Source organism: Curcuma longa, chromosome 1, assembly GCF_044706935.1.
Source record: "Curcuma longa cultivar G26 ecotype Majalengka, Jawa Barat chromosome 1, ITB_CL_G26_1.1, whole genome shotgun sequence".
Classification (NCBI taxonomy): domain Eukaryota; kingdom Viridiplantae; phylum Streptophyta; class Magnoliopsida; order Zingiberales; family Zingiberaceae; genus Curcuma; species Curcuma longa.
In genome coordinates this window covers 18694732-18712390 of record NC_133861.1, presented here as the reverse complement: position 1 = coordinate 18712390, position 17659 = coordinate 18694732, and the positions used below count along the sequence as shown (strand labels likewise).

At 34.4% G+C, this 17659-nt stretch overlaps 4 protein-coding genes across 4 annotated transcripts; 1 reads left to right on the top strand and 3 right to left on the bottom strand.

The window, feature by feature from the left end:
• Nucleotides 1–934: 934 nt before the first annotated feature.
• Nucleotides 935–5082, top strand: LOC141814893 (uncharacterized). The gene is made up of 11 exons (XM_074702881.1): nucleotides 935–1043; nucleotides 1126–1312; nucleotides 1408–1482; nucleotides 1561–1798; nucleotides 1875–1999; nucleotides 3097–3130; nucleotides 3220–3266; nucleotides 3418–3552; nucleotides 4626–4690; nucleotides 4783–4858; nucleotides 4953–5082. The coding sequence occupies exons 1-11, from the start codon at nucleotides 935–937 to the stop codon at nucleotides 5080–5082; spliced, it is 1221 nt and encodes a 406-aa protein (XP_074558982.1).
• Nucleotides 5083–5971: 889 nt separating this feature from the next.
• On the bottom strand, nucleotides 5972–10848 carry LOC141831378 (SKP1-like protein 1A). The gene is made up of 3 exons (XM_074718736.1): nucleotides 10513–10848; nucleotides 8910–9308; nucleotides 5972–6400 (listed from the first exon to the last, which is right to left on the bottom strand). The coding sequence occupies exons 1-3, from the start codon at nucleotides 10798–10800 to the stop codon at nucleotides 6221–6223; spliced, it is 867 nt and encodes a 288-aa protein (XP_074574837.1). The 5' UTR covers nucleotides 10801–10848; the 3' UTR covers nucleotides 5972–6220.
• A 756-nt stretch (nucleotides 10849–11604) lies between these two features.
• Nucleotides 11605–15038, bottom strand: LOC141834517 (SKP1-like protein 1). The gene is given in 3 exon segments (XM_074721842.1): nucleotides 11605–11846; nucleotides 11849–11924; nucleotides 14640–15038. Coding segments are annotated over 3 exon segments (483 nt in total). The 5' UTR covers nucleotides 14952–15038; the 3' UTR covers nucleotides 11605–11751.
• A 487-nt stretch (nucleotides 15039–15525) lies between these two features.
• Nucleotides 15526–16962, bottom strand: LOC141825398 (GDSL esterase/lipase At1g59030-like). Its single transcript, XM_074712784.1, has 5 exons — nucleotides 16713–16962; nucleotides 16491–16621; nucleotides 16165–16398; nucleotides 15823–16078; nucleotides 15526–15737 (listed from the first exon to the last, which is right to left on the bottom strand). Exons 1-5 carry the CDS (start codon nucleotides 16960–16962, stop codon nucleotides 15526–15528), a joined length of 1083 nt encoding a protein of 360 aa, XP_074568885.1.
• Nucleotides 16963–17659: the final 697 nt, after the last annotated feature.

The window sequence follows — 17659 nt, the reverse complement described above, 5'->3', positions numbered from 1 at the left end:
AAAATAATAAACAAAATTAATTTAAAAATAAAACTAAATAAAAATTAAATAAAATTAAAAAAATATATATAAGTATTAATGAAAAAATAATAAACAGTTTTAATTTAAAAAATAAAACTAAATAAAAATTAATTAAAATTATATATAAGTAAAATAAAATAAAAAACAAAGAAAAAATGGTATAAAAGTCATTTGAATAGGAGAGAAAGATATAAGTAAAATAAAATAAAAAACAAAGAAAAAAGGGTATAAAAGTCATTTGAATAGGAGAGAGAGAGGAGGGGAGGGGGGGTGCGGTAAAGGGGGTGGGAAAAGCAATTTCAAATTCAATTTAAAAGGTTTATTTTTGTTCCAAAAAAAATATTAAAGTTGAAAATTTTCTTCATTCATGCATAAGATTAAGTTTAAGTATTCGATTAAAATAGAATAGAAACGAATTGAATTAATTAAAATTGAATTAAATTAATTTTTTTTGAACTAATTGAACTGATTAAATTTTCAAATAAAAATTGAACAAATCGAATCAATAAAATATCAATTAATTTGATTTTCGATCGAATTAATTGAAATAACTGAATTTTTTAAATATTATTAAAAAATTATTAATTAGTTAAGTATTTATAAATTTATTTATTTAAAAATTTAAAAAGTATTTTTTATTTCAATTAATTTAATTAATTCAGTTTAATTAAATAAAAAATTTTAAAATTGAAATCGAATCAATTAATTATTTAAAAATAAATAAATAAAATTTTAAAATAATCGAATAGAAGTTTTAAATTTACTCTTAAAGGTGATTCCCGCCGTAAAATAATTTAATTTCCCGCCAACACTATTCGTCTTCTTCAACCAGATCGCTTCAAAAACCTAATACTTGCCCAGCGCCTTCTGGCTCTCCGCATCGGCTCCGAAATTACATACACGGTGCATTGAAATGGCGGATCGCAATGCTGACCTCGACCTCCTCCTCTCCCTCCGGGAAGAGAGGGTTTTGGAGACGCCGCCCGCTTCCCCATCTTCTAATCCGCCTCATCTTCCTGCAGGTGGCTGATTGCCTCAAGGTCTCTTCGTTCTTCTTCGTATCCTCTTCTGCCTTGTTGATGGTCGATTCCGTTATTTTAGCAGGCTACAACTCCGATGATGATTATCCGAGAAGGTCACGGACTGCTGACATGTCGGTTTTCCGGGATGTTGTCAAGGATTACCTCGATATGAATCCAGGGACGCTTGGTACAGAGCCCCCAAAATCGATGCAGCCACGGACCTCCTCCGATGAAATCGTGGTCGAGAAGTTCTCGGGGCTTAGGATTAGGTAGAAGGAAAACGAAAACAAATGGATTTAAAGATTACACGCTCCTTGGTCCTGCATTTTTTTCTTCTTCTGATTGTTATGTATCTGGTTCTCAGGAAATCATTGGTAGATTCTATTGAACTTGCCAATCGTTTCTCTGATGTTCGTTTTGTTCGCTTGCATACTATCAGGTGAGATGTTCGATGTAATGTGCGTTGGGAATTTGTAAAAAAAATGTCATGTTTTACCTTGCAGTTGTTCTCTTTCAGGAATTTGCTCACGGATGACAACCTTTCTGGATCGTGGGCTACTGTCGGTGTCTTAACTGAACTTGGAAGTCCTAAAGTGAGCTCAACTGGGAAGAACTACTGCATATGGAAAATGGGGTGTTTGAACGAGACGAATGTGTCAGTTTTCCTGTTTGGAGACGCATACACAGCGAGCTGCAAGGAGAAAGGTGGGATGGTATTCGCACTTTTTAATGCCACTGTAAGGAGAGGAGCTGGGGTATGCCATGGACCGTCTTATTATGATTATAAAAAATCTTCAAAAGGCATTGCTAACCTTCATCTGCATTGTTTAGGTGAAAGAGTTCTCTTTGAGCGTTTATTCAGCCAGTCAAATGCTAAAGATAGGGACCTCTGCTGATTATGGTATCTGCAAAGGCAAAAGGAAAGATGGGGTGGCTTGCACCATGATCATAGATAAGTATGTTTTTGTCTCACTAATAGCCTTTATTTTAATAGATGCATCCTTCATTATATAGTTATATTTATGCATCTCATGTTTGCCATGAGTCGTGTAAAATACTTTATACATGTAATTGAATATGGATTACCGCCACTAAGGTTGCAATTATGGCTAGTTAACTATTTCCTCATAAGCATTTTCAGAGTTTTTTGTAATGATTATATTCTTATAAGAAATTGCTGTTGAAGTTGGGCTGCTATCAAATTTCACAAGTAGCAAGCTATGGTTAGATTAGCCAATGTGTAACATCAGATGAAATCCAGCCTACAATTTTTTTTTCTTGAAATCATAGTTCCAATGTTTGGCAAATTGAGATATTGCCCTGACTTTGATTGGTAGAAAACAATCAGAAATTGAATGAAATAATAAAAACTTGGATTTTCATTTAATAAATTACATTGGTTGAATTTGAGACAATCTTATTGGTGATAATAGTGGTTTTAATTATAAGAAGATTTATGACTTCAATGGGGCTTATTGAGTTCACATCATCTTTCTAGCTTAATATGTATTGCCTGGTTTAACTGTTGATGGTAAAATCTTCGAACAACTTGTTTGGCTTTACTTTTCTCATTGTAGCCACTAGATGCAATGACCTGTTGTATTTAGTTGATGTCCGTGTCTATGAACATTGATTCAAATTATTGATATTGTGATTTATGATTTCTCTGGCTATGACTGTTGTCTTTATTTGATGTCTATGACTATGAACATTGAATTAAAATTATTGATACTGTGATTTATGATTTCTCGGGCCATGAATTTTGAGGCCATTTAGTTAATTGAGATTATGAGTTTCTACAGATCTCTAGGCATTTAGTTGTTAAGGTTATACAAAATGCAACCTATTTTGCCTTGGAGCATGAGAAATAAACATTGAATTGTTACAAGTGATTTACTCCACTATAATAATTACAACAAGAATATCTCTTCAGATGAATTGTGCATCAGAGCTTTCTTAGGTTCATTGTTGTACATGTTTGTATAAATGGTGACTCTTCTTTTGTGCCTTTGACTCTTCTTCTTTAACTTTGTTTTTATCTTTCATTTTCCAGACGTCAAGGAACATACTGCAAATTCCATTCATCAGTAAGATTGATCAGTATATGTCAGTTTATATTTAATAAAATTGTTTTATGAAGCAGTTGATTTATTCTATGTTTCTGTCTTTGTATTAGAAAGCTTCTCAGCTATATGCTACAAATCGTACTGAGCTCAGGGGTGGGTAAGTTACATCTTGTCCTTTTTTGGCACTGTCTAGGGAAATTGTTCTCACAAGAAACACTTGATATTCCATCTTCACTCTTTGTAACTACTTATATCAATGACATCTAGTCTGAACAGCTTTTGGTTTTATTGTTTTATTTGAAAAACAGGAATATACAAAATGCATTTAAGCTTCAATCAGAGGGAATTTATACAGTTGATCCTTTTGATGTGAAATCAAGCTTGAGAAAGCCAGTTCGGCCAGTGAAAGTAATGTCTATTGATGGACTAAAAAGAGCTTTGAGGTATGTAACATTCATTAAAAGATCGTCTGCCTACTTCCTAGAAACATGCAAACTTATATTCGTGCAAATATTTAAAATTGATATGTTTAGACTTCAACGTTTCATATTATTAATTGCATTAGCACAACAGTAATATACTCCCTGGCTCATCTTCCTAGTTCATACTAAATTTGTGACACATCGAGGGAAAATGATTTTTCAATCTATTATAAACTATACTTACTCAAGTCAATAGGTTAGGTTTTTATAACCTGTTATCTGAGAAGTGTATTGGTTTAAAATAAATCCTCCATGGGCTTTTTACGAGCTTCAATTTTGTTCCTGCTAAACAATGCAGTTATCTTACTATATCCTGTCGTGGTGATCTTAAAAGACAGGCCCGCTGTCATTGTTTCATTTTGTGTTAGAGTTCACTATTTGGTACAATTGTGCTATAGTGTAATATGGATCTATGTCAGTTAAAGTGAACATTGGGGAATATCTTGATAAACAACAGATGTTTTTTTTAAAAAAAAATGATGAAGGGTGAAGATATTTCATAATGCAATACGAACCATATGTTCAGACTCAGGTACTTCAAATCTTCCAACACCAAAGAGTTGCATCAACTCTATCACGACAAAGGCAAACAAGTTTAACAGTAGGATATAATCGTATTAGGTTGTGCATATCCTGGCTTTAACCCATTCTCAGTGTTTCTATTAACATCGATAAGATTCTCCATTGTTTGTTTGAAGGTTTGCTTAATATCCTAGTCACCTACCCTTAAAGTAGTTTTACTTTACCACTATTTAGTACGCTGGAAGAGACTTCTATTAGTAGAAAACACGAGCTAATTACAAATATGATAGATCTGATGGAGATGATTGTGACATGCTGTGAAGGAGAACAATGGAGGACAATCTTTTTCTGAAGCAATATTGTAGGCATGCATTTCTGGATTCAATTTTTTTTTTGAAATTGCAGTTTCAGATCAAGATCTGTCATTGCCAATCACTGCCTCAGTTAGTGAAGTTTATCTTGGAAGAATCTTTTATACTTGTATTAACTATGACAGCTTTTTTGCTATCCAGTAAAGCGGATAAAGTAACCACAAGCAGCCACTCTCAAGGAATAAGGTTTCTCACGCAAGTCACTGGTATGCTATTGTCATAGTTGCACTCACTGTTGCTCAGTGCTGGAACATTAGATTCTCAAACTTATTGGAGTTTTTTTATTTGCATTGACTAGCAAAGCAGGAACCAAAGGATTCAAGCAAAGCAGCATCCGTGTGTCAAAACGCAACCAAGTATAGCACTGAGAAAAGGTGATAGCGCCTTTTAGACTGTCCAAACGTTACTGGTCAAATATTCAGTTCATCGTGGTGACTGGTGAATCGATTTTGATTTTATTTTTGTTAGGTCATCATTAACGAAGGGAAAAACATCAACAACTACACAAAATGAGCCACAGGCCAAGAAGAAGAAAGTTGATCATGCTCCTCGGAAGATGATTGAACTTGATATTATTAGCTCGGACGAAGAAACATGACGAGTCATGGAGGGTTTGAGTAAGTTTTACAGCCCAACTACCAGCTAAATAACAAGTGGGCTTGTGAGGCAGTAAAATGCCAATGCCCGTCGAGTCATTTAGAATCAGATATGGTGACACTAAATTATAAGTTGAGAGGGTGAAGTTGAGGGTTACGCAATAGTTATTTGTTTCATTTTTTAACATGTGCTTTGTTTTTTGGTCGAAGTTTTGGTTATTTATGTCGTGGACACTAAAAATTGTAGATGAACGTGACATGATGAGAAATGCACCGAAGAAAATGTAATATTTGAGAAGAGGGGTAGTGATGATTTATAGGGTGACAACTTTATTTTGTAGAAACATTTTTTTCTTCTAAATATTGTTCGTTTATTTCTTATTTATGGTAAAGCTTAAATGTTCTGTTACAAAATAAATTTTTAAATTTATTTTTCATCTTAATCTGTGTTACTTTGCTCTTAATAATGTAATGACTATCCTTGATAATTTTATCTTTTTAATTTATTATTATTATAATTATTATTTTGCTTCATTGAGCATCCACTAAAATGTGATTCGAAACTCTTATTACTTAGATCAGGTATAAAAATTTTTGCTTTTGAAATATAATTAAGTTGGTTATGATATAATAAAGTTATAGAAGAGGGGCAAGGGTTTGAATTTCGACGAAGTCGAATAATACCTTCTTTCGTTATGGTCAATTGTAATTTTTTGATTTATTTTTTCACAAATGGCTATGGGATCGTTGAGATAGTGGATTTCATCTTTTTGCAGAAGAGTATAAAAATCTTTTAAAAATTTCTTTCTTAAAGAAAATAATGTTTAATAGTAACATCAATATTTAAAATTGATTTTTTTAAAAGTTCTTAGATTTAGTAAAGATTAATAATATCATAAATATTTATTTTTTAATAATTTTAAACCAACTTTGGGAGATCAGTTTCAATCATCCTACAATCCATAAAACAACCCATAAAGCTCAGACGTTTGCCAACATTACAATGAGCTTTAAACCTACTCCACGAAACTAAACGAGTTTTCTAATGATCGTCGATTGTAATATTTTACAATCCATAAATAGCCATTAAACGTACTAGTCATAAACGAATTTCAATCGACGATCAAAACGTCTTGACAACTAAGATAATACATCATTCGAAGTCCCATGAAACTCCCTTCGGATCTCTTCCTCTTCCTCTGGAGTAAAGCTGATGTTGAATGTTTTGCGGATTTCTTTGAGGGTCTTTCCCTTTAACATGTCGGCCACAGTTTGGCAAGTCAAATCCAGAAGCCCTTTTATATTCAGGTAGTTTGCAGCCTGAGAAAAACAGAACACGATTAGCAAAAAAAAAAAATTAAAAAATAAAAATAAAAAAAGCGCAAATAGACAATTCAAATTAACTGTTACTCGGTGACCTACTCAAATGGGAGAGAAAAAATTCGGCAAAGGTTACATACGAGATCTTAAAACACTAAACAGTCATGTATTTGTTTCTTCACATGAATCGAAATAAGCAATCAAAGCCAGAGTTTTTGCATGCTATATGAACCAAGAATGTCAACATTCATAGAAGGCAAAAGATCTCATACGGGTTTATTCCATCTCCAAATCCCATCAGGCAGAACTCTAATAGCAATTTTACCTCATTTGTCTTACAAGTGATATTTGGAAATCGTCTCTCCAAATTGACAAATGTTGTATTCTAAAATAATTTTATTCTCATCTTATACATCTACTTTCGTATGTGTGAATCATATGAAAAAATAATTTCATATTATTCCTCTAAAATAATACCAATAGAATAGTTGAAATGGAGTAAAACGTTAGATGTTCGTTGTGATCGCAAAGTACCTTTAAGATTAAAAGAAAATTAAGATATTAAGATGAATGTGTGGATATACAAAGATAGACAAGATAATAAATAATAATATTAGAAAGAGAGACGAAGTTACCTATTGAGGAAAAATTCTAGAAGATACATTTAAGATGATATGGACATGTACCTAAACGACCAATAGATGAATTAGATGATGTGAAATTATAATAAATATGCACATCAAACGAGGAAGAGAAAATCTAAAAAGAATTTAATTAACAATAATAAAATAAAATAAAATTTATTTAAATATAAATGATAATATAATAGAAGATAAAGTTTATTGGGCATAGAAAGATTTATATAGCCAACTCCAATTGGAATAAGACTTTGTTGTTGTTGTATGCCATTCCCCCATTCCAAGCTAGTGGAACCAAACATAACAACTGAACAAAGCATCCAAACTACCATTTCATCAATACTTCCATTCTATTGCACACTATTTCCATCATGTAATACCAAAAGCTCCTGTACACTGTTGATTCATCATCTCCAAGGAAAGATGCATACACCTATCATGCATCATCCAAAGAGGTCCATATTGATAAAAATGGTAAATTCACCTGAAAACTTTTTGGCGGAAACATTTCACATTTCCTTTTCTTCCATTAAGGAGACGGATAAAATAATTGGTAGCCATTCTATCTTTGCATTGAATGTGATACTTAACCTTAGTACTGCTTTTCTACAGGGGGGATGGGGCATTTTACTATGTTTGATTCTCACTAGTTCAATTTTCATTGATTCCCCATCAAATGCATTATGTTTGAAGTTTTAAAATGGTCATGCAAGAGGTTGCAAACAATCCACTGCAAAATGTGCATGTGACATGTGAGCACACATGTTCAGACATAATTATTGCTTTACCATTCACAAACAATTGTTTTATTCCTTATCTAGAGGCTCTTTTTTTCTTCTCTAGATTGATTTTCAAGATTACATATTCCTAAAGCTATAACTGTTCATTGGGATGAAGATTAAAGTTCAAAGAATGTCAGTACAGGAATGTGTTAAATATAGAAGGTAGGACAGTGCTAGTAATAAATCTGCTTGGTACACACAAAATATCATATTTGATTATAATTTAGTGGTCTCATTCTATATAAATCTTAAACTATGAGTCCCAACTAAAAAATGTCAAGTATTTCAAAATCACTCTATGGTACTAACAGATAAAGAGTTCAAATTCTTTTTCTGCAAAAAAAAGAGAGTTCAAATTCTTCTGCAAGTCTGCTGCTTTTTCTGCAAAAGAGAGTTCAAATTCAATACAACAAATGGTGAACGACTAGCCGTACTGTATCGACTACATAATTTTAGCTATCAGAAAGTATTTCAAGTGCTCATGCTATATGCATTGTAGACAAAAGTTGCATGGCATCCTTAAGAAATAATTCTAATCCCACAAGAGCTATTAAACTTCATAAGGAGTCAAAAAGAAAAATAAAACAAAGTAGATATATAAGGCCATTGCTTTCACTTCCCCATAACCTATCTGATGCAGTCATTCTCATTCGTCAAATTAACTGCTTTTAACCAAATCTATTTTATTTAGATGCTATATTAAACATAAACAGCATATAACCAAGATAAATTTCACTGCAAGACATGCATGAAATGTATTTAAAAATTAGTAGATCCTTAGTCTCATGGCTAATCAAGATATTATGTAGTCATGTATCATATATATATATGATTCATTTATCTGATAATTAATGCGCTTCAAACAACTATTTCCATCAAAGGACTGCGTATTAAACTAATCCTTTGCAAGGAGTCTCTTCCTGCAGACAATAGAAATTAAGATAATACATATATCATATATGCAAGCCTAAATAACAGAGATGCATCTCCGAGTTCATCAATCAAATCCATTAGTCTACAAGCAACACGTATCCATCAATGAATGCAAGAAGAAGAAGCAACGAGTGAGAAAACCTTCAGCTAACTCACCAGTATGAGATCGAATAGGGTCGCCTGATCGACCTTGACAAACTCGGCATCCCAGGATTTGAGTTCTTCGTCAGCGAGCCGGGAGGCGTCATCAGATGGCTTCGAGGCCGCGGCGGCGTCGGCGTGCTTTTTACAATACTCGATGACTTTAGAAAGGATACTGGATCTGACGTTTGGAAGAGGGATGACGTTGTCGGAGCAGTCGTCCTCGATCATGTACTTGATGGTCTGCGATTCCATGGCGACCACTTGGTCGACCACGAATTCCTCACAGTCGGAGCTCCTCAGAGTAACAATATTTTTGAAGCGGATTTCTTCGGGGGTCATTCCCTTCATCTTATCGACCACAGTTTGGCCAGTCAGATCCAGAAGCCCTTTTATATCCAGGTAGTCTGCAGCCTGAGAAATACAGAACACAATTAGCAAAAATTAAAAATTAAAAATAAAAAAAGGGAAAAAAAAACAAATAGACAATTCAAATTGGCTGTTACTCGTCACCTACTCAAATGGGAGAGAAATTAAAGCAAAGGTTATATAAGAGATCTTTGAGAGCATCTGCAATGCTCTTTGTTAATAACACATAAAAAAATAAAAAAAAAATCTGTGGGATCCACCTCTGCCCTATTAACGCGTTCATACCTTTGAACGCGTTCAAACCTTTGCTCTTCTATCTCTCCTCCACGTCCACACTCCCTCCTCCACATCATATGGAGAGAGGTTAAAGAAAAAGTTATTAACGCTCTTTGAACGTGGCGTTGTAGATGCCCTAAGCACTAAATAACCATGTATTTGTTTCTTCACACGGATCGAAATAAGCAATCAAAGCCAAGAGTTTAATTTTGCATGCTCTATGAACCAAGGAGGAGAATGCCAAAATTCATAGAAGGCAAAAGATCTCATACTAGTGTATAAGTGTATTCCATCTCCAAAAGCATATGGCGGAACTCTAACAACAATTTTACCTTATTTGTCTTACAAGTAATAAATCCGTCAATGTTGATCTCAAATCCGGATTAAAAAGGATGATAATTGTATGTTAGGTTGTTTATCAACATTGACTTTCAAACAAATATTCAATAAATTGATTCATTCAAACTATCAACATTGACTTTTTGATAAATATTTAATCATGCTAATACTTTCGACTATAATATCTTAATAAGAATCGTCACATCTCTATAAGAACTTGAATATAGTGTTAAATATATAAAAATTTTCACACCATGTATCGAATAAAAACCAAGATAAATTTTCATCAAGACAAGCATGAAATGTATTTTAAAATTAGTAGATCCTTTGTCTCATGGCTAATCAAGATATTACGTAGTCATGTATCATATATGATTCATTTATCTGATAATTAATTTGCTTCAAACAACTATTTCCATCAAAGGACTGCGTATTAGACTAATCCTTTATAAATAGTCTCTTCCTGCAGACAACAGAAATCAAATCAAGATAAAAAGTATATGCAAACCTAAATAACAGAGATACATCTCCGTGTTCATCAATATATCAAATTTGTTAGTCTACAAGCAACACGTATCCATCAATGAATGCAAGAAGAAGAAGCAACGAGAGGGAAAACCTTCAGCTAACTCACCAGCCCGAGTTGGAAGAGGGTCGCCTTATCGACCTTGACAAACTCGGCATCCCAGGATTTGAGTTCTTCGTCAGTTAGCCAGGAGGCTTCATCAGATAACGCGTCGACGTGCTTCTTGCAGTACTCGATGACTTTGGGAAGGATCATGGAGGTGACGTTAAAAAGAGGGATGGTGTCGCCGGGGCAGTCCTCGATCACGTACTTGATGATCTGCGATACCGTGGCGACCACCTCGTCGACCTCGAATACCACACCGTCGGAGGTCCTCAGAGTGATCGTCTTAGCCATGGCGACAGTGAGATGGGACCGATCCGTAAAAGGGGAAGAAGGAGAATATGGAATGCTACACTCCCCCAAAGGTCACATTTTTACAATTCCATTAAAAATTAGGTTATTTACTGAAAAAAATATTAAGTGCTTCGTTCTTTTTAATAAATCTACCAAATTGATATTGAATTTGTCAAAAAACCAAATACCAATGCGCGTGAAATTCAAGCAAAGCAGCATCCGTGTGTCAAAGCCTTTTAGACTGTACAAACGTTACTAGTCAAATATTCAGTTCATCGCGGTGACTGGAATGATTTTGATTTTATTTTTCATCTTAATCCATGTCACTTAGTCTCTTACTAATATAATGACCATCCTTGATAATCTTATATTTTTAGTTTATTATTATACTATTTTGCGTCATGTTTAAAAAGTTATACGTCTTTTTAATGTAGCATCCACTAAAAAGTGATACGAAATCCACGTTACGCGGCCGTTAAGTTACAATCCAATTCAATTGCTGGTTGATTATTGCAACTGTTTGAATCGGACGGTTGAACCCTAAGAGAACCAAAAATCAACCGATCCAGATCAAACCCAATCAGTTAGCTATCACATCTTGGATCATCATCCAATACAGTAACAGGACCGCAAACCAGATATGAAAATCTATTAAAATCTTTTTAAATTTTCTTTCTTAAAGATAATAATATTTAATAGTAAGATCAATATTTAAATTTGATTTTTTTTAAAAGTTCTTAGATTTATTAAAGATGAATAATATCATAAATATTTTTAAAAAATAATTTTAACCCAACTTTGGGAGACCAGTTTCAATCATCTTACAATCCATAAAACAACCCATAAAGCACAGACGTTCGCCAACATTACAATAAAGTAAATAGCCATTAAACGTACTAGTCATAAACGAGTTCCAATCGAGGATCAGAACACCTTGACAACTATGATACATCATTCGAAGGCCCATTGATTCTCCCTTCGGACTTCTTCCTCTTCCTCTGGTGTAAAGTCATTTTTGATGTTGAATGTTTTGCGGATTTCTTCGGAGTCTTTCCCTTTATCATATCGGCCACAGTTTGGCAAGTCAAATCCAGAAGCCCTTTTATATTCAGGTAGTTAGCAGCCTGAGAAATACAGAACACGATTAGAAAAAAAATTAAAAAGAAAAGAAAGAAAGAAAAAGAAAAAAAAAGATTAAGAAAAGCAAACAGACAATTCAAATTGACTATTACTCGGTGACCTACTCAAACGGGAGAGAAAAAATTCGGCAAAGGTTACATAAGAGATCTTAAAACACTAAACAACCATGTATTTGTTTCTTCACATGGATCGAAATAAACAATCAAAGCCAGAGTTTTGGCATGCTATATGAACCAAGAATGTCAACATTCATACAAGGCAAAAGATCTCATACTGGTTTATTCCATCTCCAAATCCCATCAGGCGGAACTCTAACAGCAATTTTACCTCATTTGTCTTACAAGTGATGCTTGGAAATGTCTGTCCAAATTCACAAACATTGGATTCTAAAATAATTTTATTCACATCTTATACATCTACATTCGCATGTGTGAATCATATGCAAAAATAATTTCATGTCATTAACCCAAAACTATTCCAAGTTAGTGAGACCAAACATACCAACTGAACAAAACATCCAAACTACCATTTCATCCTTAACTTTCATTCTATCAAACACCCACAACTGGCTAAGCAAGTTAGTGGAGCAGCAGAAGACTAATGAGATGTTGGACATAATACCAAAGGCTAATAGCGTCACTGTTGATCCATCCTAAAACTTTTTGGCAAAACGATCTACAATAACTTCACATTTCCTTTTCTTCCATTAAGGAGACGGATAAAATAATTGATAGCCATTCATCACACATTGAAAAGAATTAAAATGTCAACTTTACAGTGACTGCATGCAGTAGCAAAAAAATGTGCCACTATACAATGAAAACATGCAGTAGCATATAACATTTTTTTGTTCCTCATCAAATGGAAAGTGGGTCAACACTTTTAAGCATATGCTAAGGTTAACATTTACATGTCCCACCCAAAGTTTATATAATTGTTCTGTTATTTAACATGTGAGCACACATGTTAAAAAATGATTATTTGAGTAAAGGCTGGCATAAGTAATAATCATGATTTATTTGATTTAACCCAAATTGGTTTGTGCACCCAGTTTTGACATGCAGGCCAAATACGGTAAATGCAGGCCAAAAAAAAATGTCAACTATACAATGAAAACATGCAGTAGCATATAACATTTTTTGTTAATCAACAATGTAAAGTGGGTCAACACTTCCAAACACATGCTAAGGTTAACATTTACATGTCCCACCCAAAGTTTATATAATTGTTCTGTTAATTAATTCTTCAGGAGAAAAAAACAATGATAAAAAATGATTATTTGAGTAAAGGCGTGCATAAGTATTAATCATGATTTATTTGATTTAATCCAAATTGGTTTGTGCAAGTCCCAGTTTTGAGTATGCAGCCAAATACGGTAAATGCAGGCCACAGAAATCATCTGATCCTGGATACTGGAGCAAATTATAAATACAGGACCACATATATCAAATGTGATGTGGATACCTGGACCCTGCCACATGCATATGTGCCGCTTATGTGATTGCCTGGATCTCTTTCTAAATTCAAAGTACACTAAACCCGAATATGAATTTCTCGTATTTAAGCTAGTCAGACGGTCATAATTATTGCTTTACTGTTCGCAAACAATTGTTCGACACTTATTCATTATCCTTTTGGTAGGACCTTTTTGCAATTGTGTGAATTTTGTTCTTCAAAAAGGTATATCTTCTGTTCTTAATCATTTCCAGAGGCTCATTTTTTTTTCTCTAGATTGATTTTCAAGATTACATATTCATAAAGCCATAACTACTCATTGGGATGAAGATTAAAGTTCAAAGAATGTCCCTACAGGAATGTGTTAAATATAGAAGGTAGGAAAGTGCAAGTATTAAATCTGCACAAAATATCATATTTACTTACAGTTTCACAATAGTGGTCTCATTCTCATATAAATCTTAAGCTACGGATGCCAACTAAAAAATGTCAAGTATTTCAAAATCACTCTAAGGTGCTAACAGATAAAAAGTTCAAATTCAATACAACAAATATTTGGCCTAAAGTAATATATTATAAATGGTGAACCACAAGCCGTACTATAGTAACTACATAATTTTAGCTATCAAAAAGCATTTCAAGTGCTCATGCTACATGCATTGTAGACAAAAGTTGCACGCCATCCTTAAGAAATAATTCTAATCCCTCAAGAGCTATTAAACTTCATAAGGAGTCAAAAAGAAAAACAAAATAGATATATAAGGTCACTGCTTTCACTTCTCCATAGCCTATGTGATGCAGTCATTCTCATTCATCAAATTAACTGTTTTTAACCAAATCTATTTTATTTAGATGATATATTAAACATGAACAGCGTATAACCAAGAAAATTTCCTGCATCATTACTGCAAGACATGCATGAAACGTATTTAAAAATTACTAGATCCTTTCTCTCATGGCTAATCAAGATTCAAGGTATTATGTAGTCATGTATCATATATGATCCATTTATCTGATAATTAATGCGCTTCAAACAAATATTTCCATCAAAGGACTGCGTATTAAACTAATCCTTTGTAAATAGTCTCTTCCTGCAGACAACAGAAATCAAGATAATAAGCATATGCAAATCTAAATAACAGAGATACATCTCCGAGGTCATCAATCAAATCCGTAAGTCAACACGTATCCATCAATGAATGCAAGCAGAAGAAGCAACGAGAGATAAACCTCAGCTATCTCACCAGTATGAGATCGAATAGGGTCGCCTGATCAACCTTAACAAACTCGGCATCCCAGGATTTGAGTTCTTCGTCAGCGAGCCGGGAGGCGTCATCAGATGACTTCGAGGCAGCGGCCGCGGCGGCGTCGACGTGCTTTTTACAATACTCGATGACTTTGGAAAGGATCTTGGAGGTTACGTTTGGAAGAGGGATGCCGTTGTCGGCGCAGTCGTCCTCGATCATGTGCTTGATGGTCTGCGATTCCATGGCGACCACCTCGTCGACCTCGAATACCTCACAGTCGGAGCTCCTCAGCGTGATCGTCTTCGCCATGGCGACAGCTATACGGCACCTATCCGTCAGGTAAGGGGAAGGAATGAGGAAAATGAAACCCTAGACGTCGGGCACCGCTGGTTAGGAAGCTTTCAACGGAGTAATATGTAAAAAGTTCACGGGAAATTTTCATTTGGCCACCAAAGTTCACATTTCCAAAATACCATTAAAAATTAGGTTATTTACTAAAAGAAATATTAAGTACTTTGTCCTTTTTATTTTTTTTTTCATCAGGTATCCCCAAAGTTCACATTTCTAAAATACCATTAAAAATTAGGTTATTTACTAAAATAAATTAAATACTTTGTCTTTTTTAATTTTTAATTTTTTATATCAGATATTTAATTCTTCGTATCTTCTGAAAATCTACTCCATCATAATCAACTCAATTATGCTCTTTAATTCTTCGTATCAAATCATAAAATGTTTGATAGGATTCGATAAAATTTTTCACTGATCACTTACATAAAAAAAAACATTCACAATAGACAGTTCATTATTATTCATCTTTCACAACTAAGAATTAATATTATTCCCATGCATTTGCAAATTCAGTAAACACACTTTTAGAAATTTACTCCCCTTGAATGCGAAAAACATTCAAGAACTGCGATTGCACAGCAGTTATGACGATGTTGAATGCCCTTTCCGTCGGGTGAAAAGAATCCCAAAATAAATACTTATCCGTCTCTGACTCCGGGCACGTGCATGGACTAAACTCGTTGCAAGAAATTGAAGCTTCGAATTCTCCAGTTCCACAGCACCCCCTCGATGTTTCCTCAAACCCTATAAATTAAATTACAAAAAAAAAGTAAATCATAAAATAAAATAAACAAAAAAAGAAAGAAAGAAAAAAAAAATCAACTATTACCATGATCCGGACCATGTTGTATGAGATCGACTATTATATCGAAGATGCTCACGTAAATGATCCGACTTCCTGAAAGATCCACGTTGAGCTGCTTTAAGCGGTCGGATAGCTCAAGGTTGAACAAGACGGTAGCTTGGTTGTAAGTCTCTACGCAGTCTCTGTTCTTTCCTCCACTCACAGTCCTCGACATAGGAACACAGCCAAGAGGAGGCAGTCCAAATACTACAATCCTTCGAGCTCCCAAGCTGTATAACTCCTGTCCAAACAGTAGTATATATATTTCGATTAATACTATACGAGTACTCAACGACGCGTGCACAAATTAAATGACAGTTTGTATACCTTTACAAAGTCGGTAGCGGCGTCGACCAGGTAGTTGATGTAAGAAGGCACATCGAAGGTCTTTTGTCTGAGAGTGGTAAAGAAGTAGGTGGCCAATATGTCATTGCTCCCAGAGAATACCACATGAGGGCTTTCTCTTATTATGACAGTTGCTGTTGCTTCACCGGCAATGGCTACTAGCTTTCTCTTATACTCTTTGTGCATTTCCAACTGATCCCACATCGAGAAAACTTTCTATATACGATGAAAATATTGGTTTAAAATGTCTGTTCATTATTGGCGACATGCATGATATAGACATACTACTCCGTACGTGGAGTTCATACCGCTATCTCAGCTGTGAGATTATCGTAGCCTGTACCAGCAGAGGCGAAGCTTACTCCAGTGATCAGGTCACGGTCTTCCAGATCAGGAGTGCGATAAGGGGGCAAAAGATCTTTTATCCTGAGAAACGATGCTGCGATATAGACAGTGTTGAATGTTGATGACGAGGAGAGATCGTAGCAATGTTACTTTGGATGGAAATGAGCAGTGAGTTTTGCGATTACCAATCATATCCGAAGGCATTCTGCCGTTGCTGAACCTTCCCGTTGGTTGGCGTCCTTGGAAATCCCTGCCATAAGGAGGGAAGTCGGCCCTGACCGATGTGATTAGCACGTTGTTGTTTCCTGTGTCCACGATGGAGTCACCGAACACGAGCAAGGCAGGAGCCATTGGACGTTCTTGAGATAGAGCGGTTGGAACAGCGATCAGGATGAGAAGAATAATGCAGAGGAGTATGGAATTCATTTGATCCATGGATCTCTGGAATGGCTTCACGAAAGCTGTTTTATTAATGCATGATGATGAGGTTGGACTATTTGAGCGACATATAGAATTGACTGAAGCAACTAGGAAGTAGCAAATGTAGATGAATTTCAGTTGGCCATTAATTGCGCCGAAATTAGCGAACCTACATTAATAATCTGTAACACAAGTTTTTTCCTTCTTTCTGCATCTAACGATGGAAGGTCACTGGACAGTTCTGGATATATACATATGAGCATCCATGCAATTGACTAGCCTGGTCTTAAAACGTAGGTGAATGTCAGTTCATCATGCCGCGCGAAAACAGAGAAAGAAGAGAAGGAACGACATTAAAGATCACCGATTTGATATAGACAATATCTTTCAGGTGGCATTCGGTCCCTACTATGGAGAGATGCTGATCGTCCATCGTCATCGCCCATGTCTCTTCAATAAGTGGATAAAACAAAAGAGGTCCCAACCATTTTTTAGGCCTAATAAAAAAAGCATTTAGATCTCTAATAATTTTTTAAAATATTAATATTAATTAAAAATTTTATTTTTATATAAAATTTAAATTTTTTATTTTTTGAGATGAAAAAGTACTAATTAAAATTTTATATTTAAATTTTGATAATAATTTTTTAATTGATAAAATTATTTGAAATGTTTTGAGATGTAAATAGACTTTATTAATTTTAAATTAAAA

Excerpts from the sequence above, each read along its gene's own strand:
- LOC141825398 (XM_074712784.1), bottom strand. The coding sequence starts at position 16,962 with ATGGATCAAATGAATTCCATACTCCTCTGCATTATTCTTCTCATCCTG. Across the intron at positions 16,622-16,712 it reads AATGCCTTCGGATATGATTG|CATCGTTTCTCAGGATAAAA; the intron begins GTAATCGCAAAA and ends TCTATATCGCAG. Across the intron at positions 15,738-15,822 it reads ACAACATGGTCCGGATCATG|GGTTTGAGGAAACATCGAGG; the intron begins GTAATAGTTGAT and ends TTTAATTTATAG.
- LOC141831378 (XM_074718736.1), bottom strand. The coding sequence starts at position 10,800 with ATGGCTAAGACGATCACTCTGAGGACCTCCGACGGTGTGGTATTCGAG. Across the intron at positions 9,309-10,512 it reads CCCTCTTCCAACTCGGGCTG|GCTGCAGACTACCTGGATAT; the intron begins GTGAGTTAGCTG and ends TGTATTTCTCAG. Across the intron at positions 6,401-8,909 it reads CCCTATTCGATCTCATACTG|GCTGCAAACTACCTGAATAT; the intron begins GTGAGTTAGCTG and ends TGTTTTTCTCAG.
- LOC141814893 (XM_074702881.1), top strand. The coding sequence starts at position 935 with ATGGCGGATCGCAATGCTGACCTCGACCTCCTCCTCTCCCTCCGGGAA. Across the intron at positions 1,799-1,874 it reads CTGTAAGGAGAGGAGCTGGG|GTGAAAGAGTTCTCTTTGAG; the intron begins GTATGCCATGGA and ends TGCATTGTTTAG. Across the intron at positions 2,000-3,096 it reads TGCACCATGATCATAGATAA|ACGTCAAGGAACATACTGCA; the intron begins GTATGTTTTTGT and ends TTCATTTTCCAG.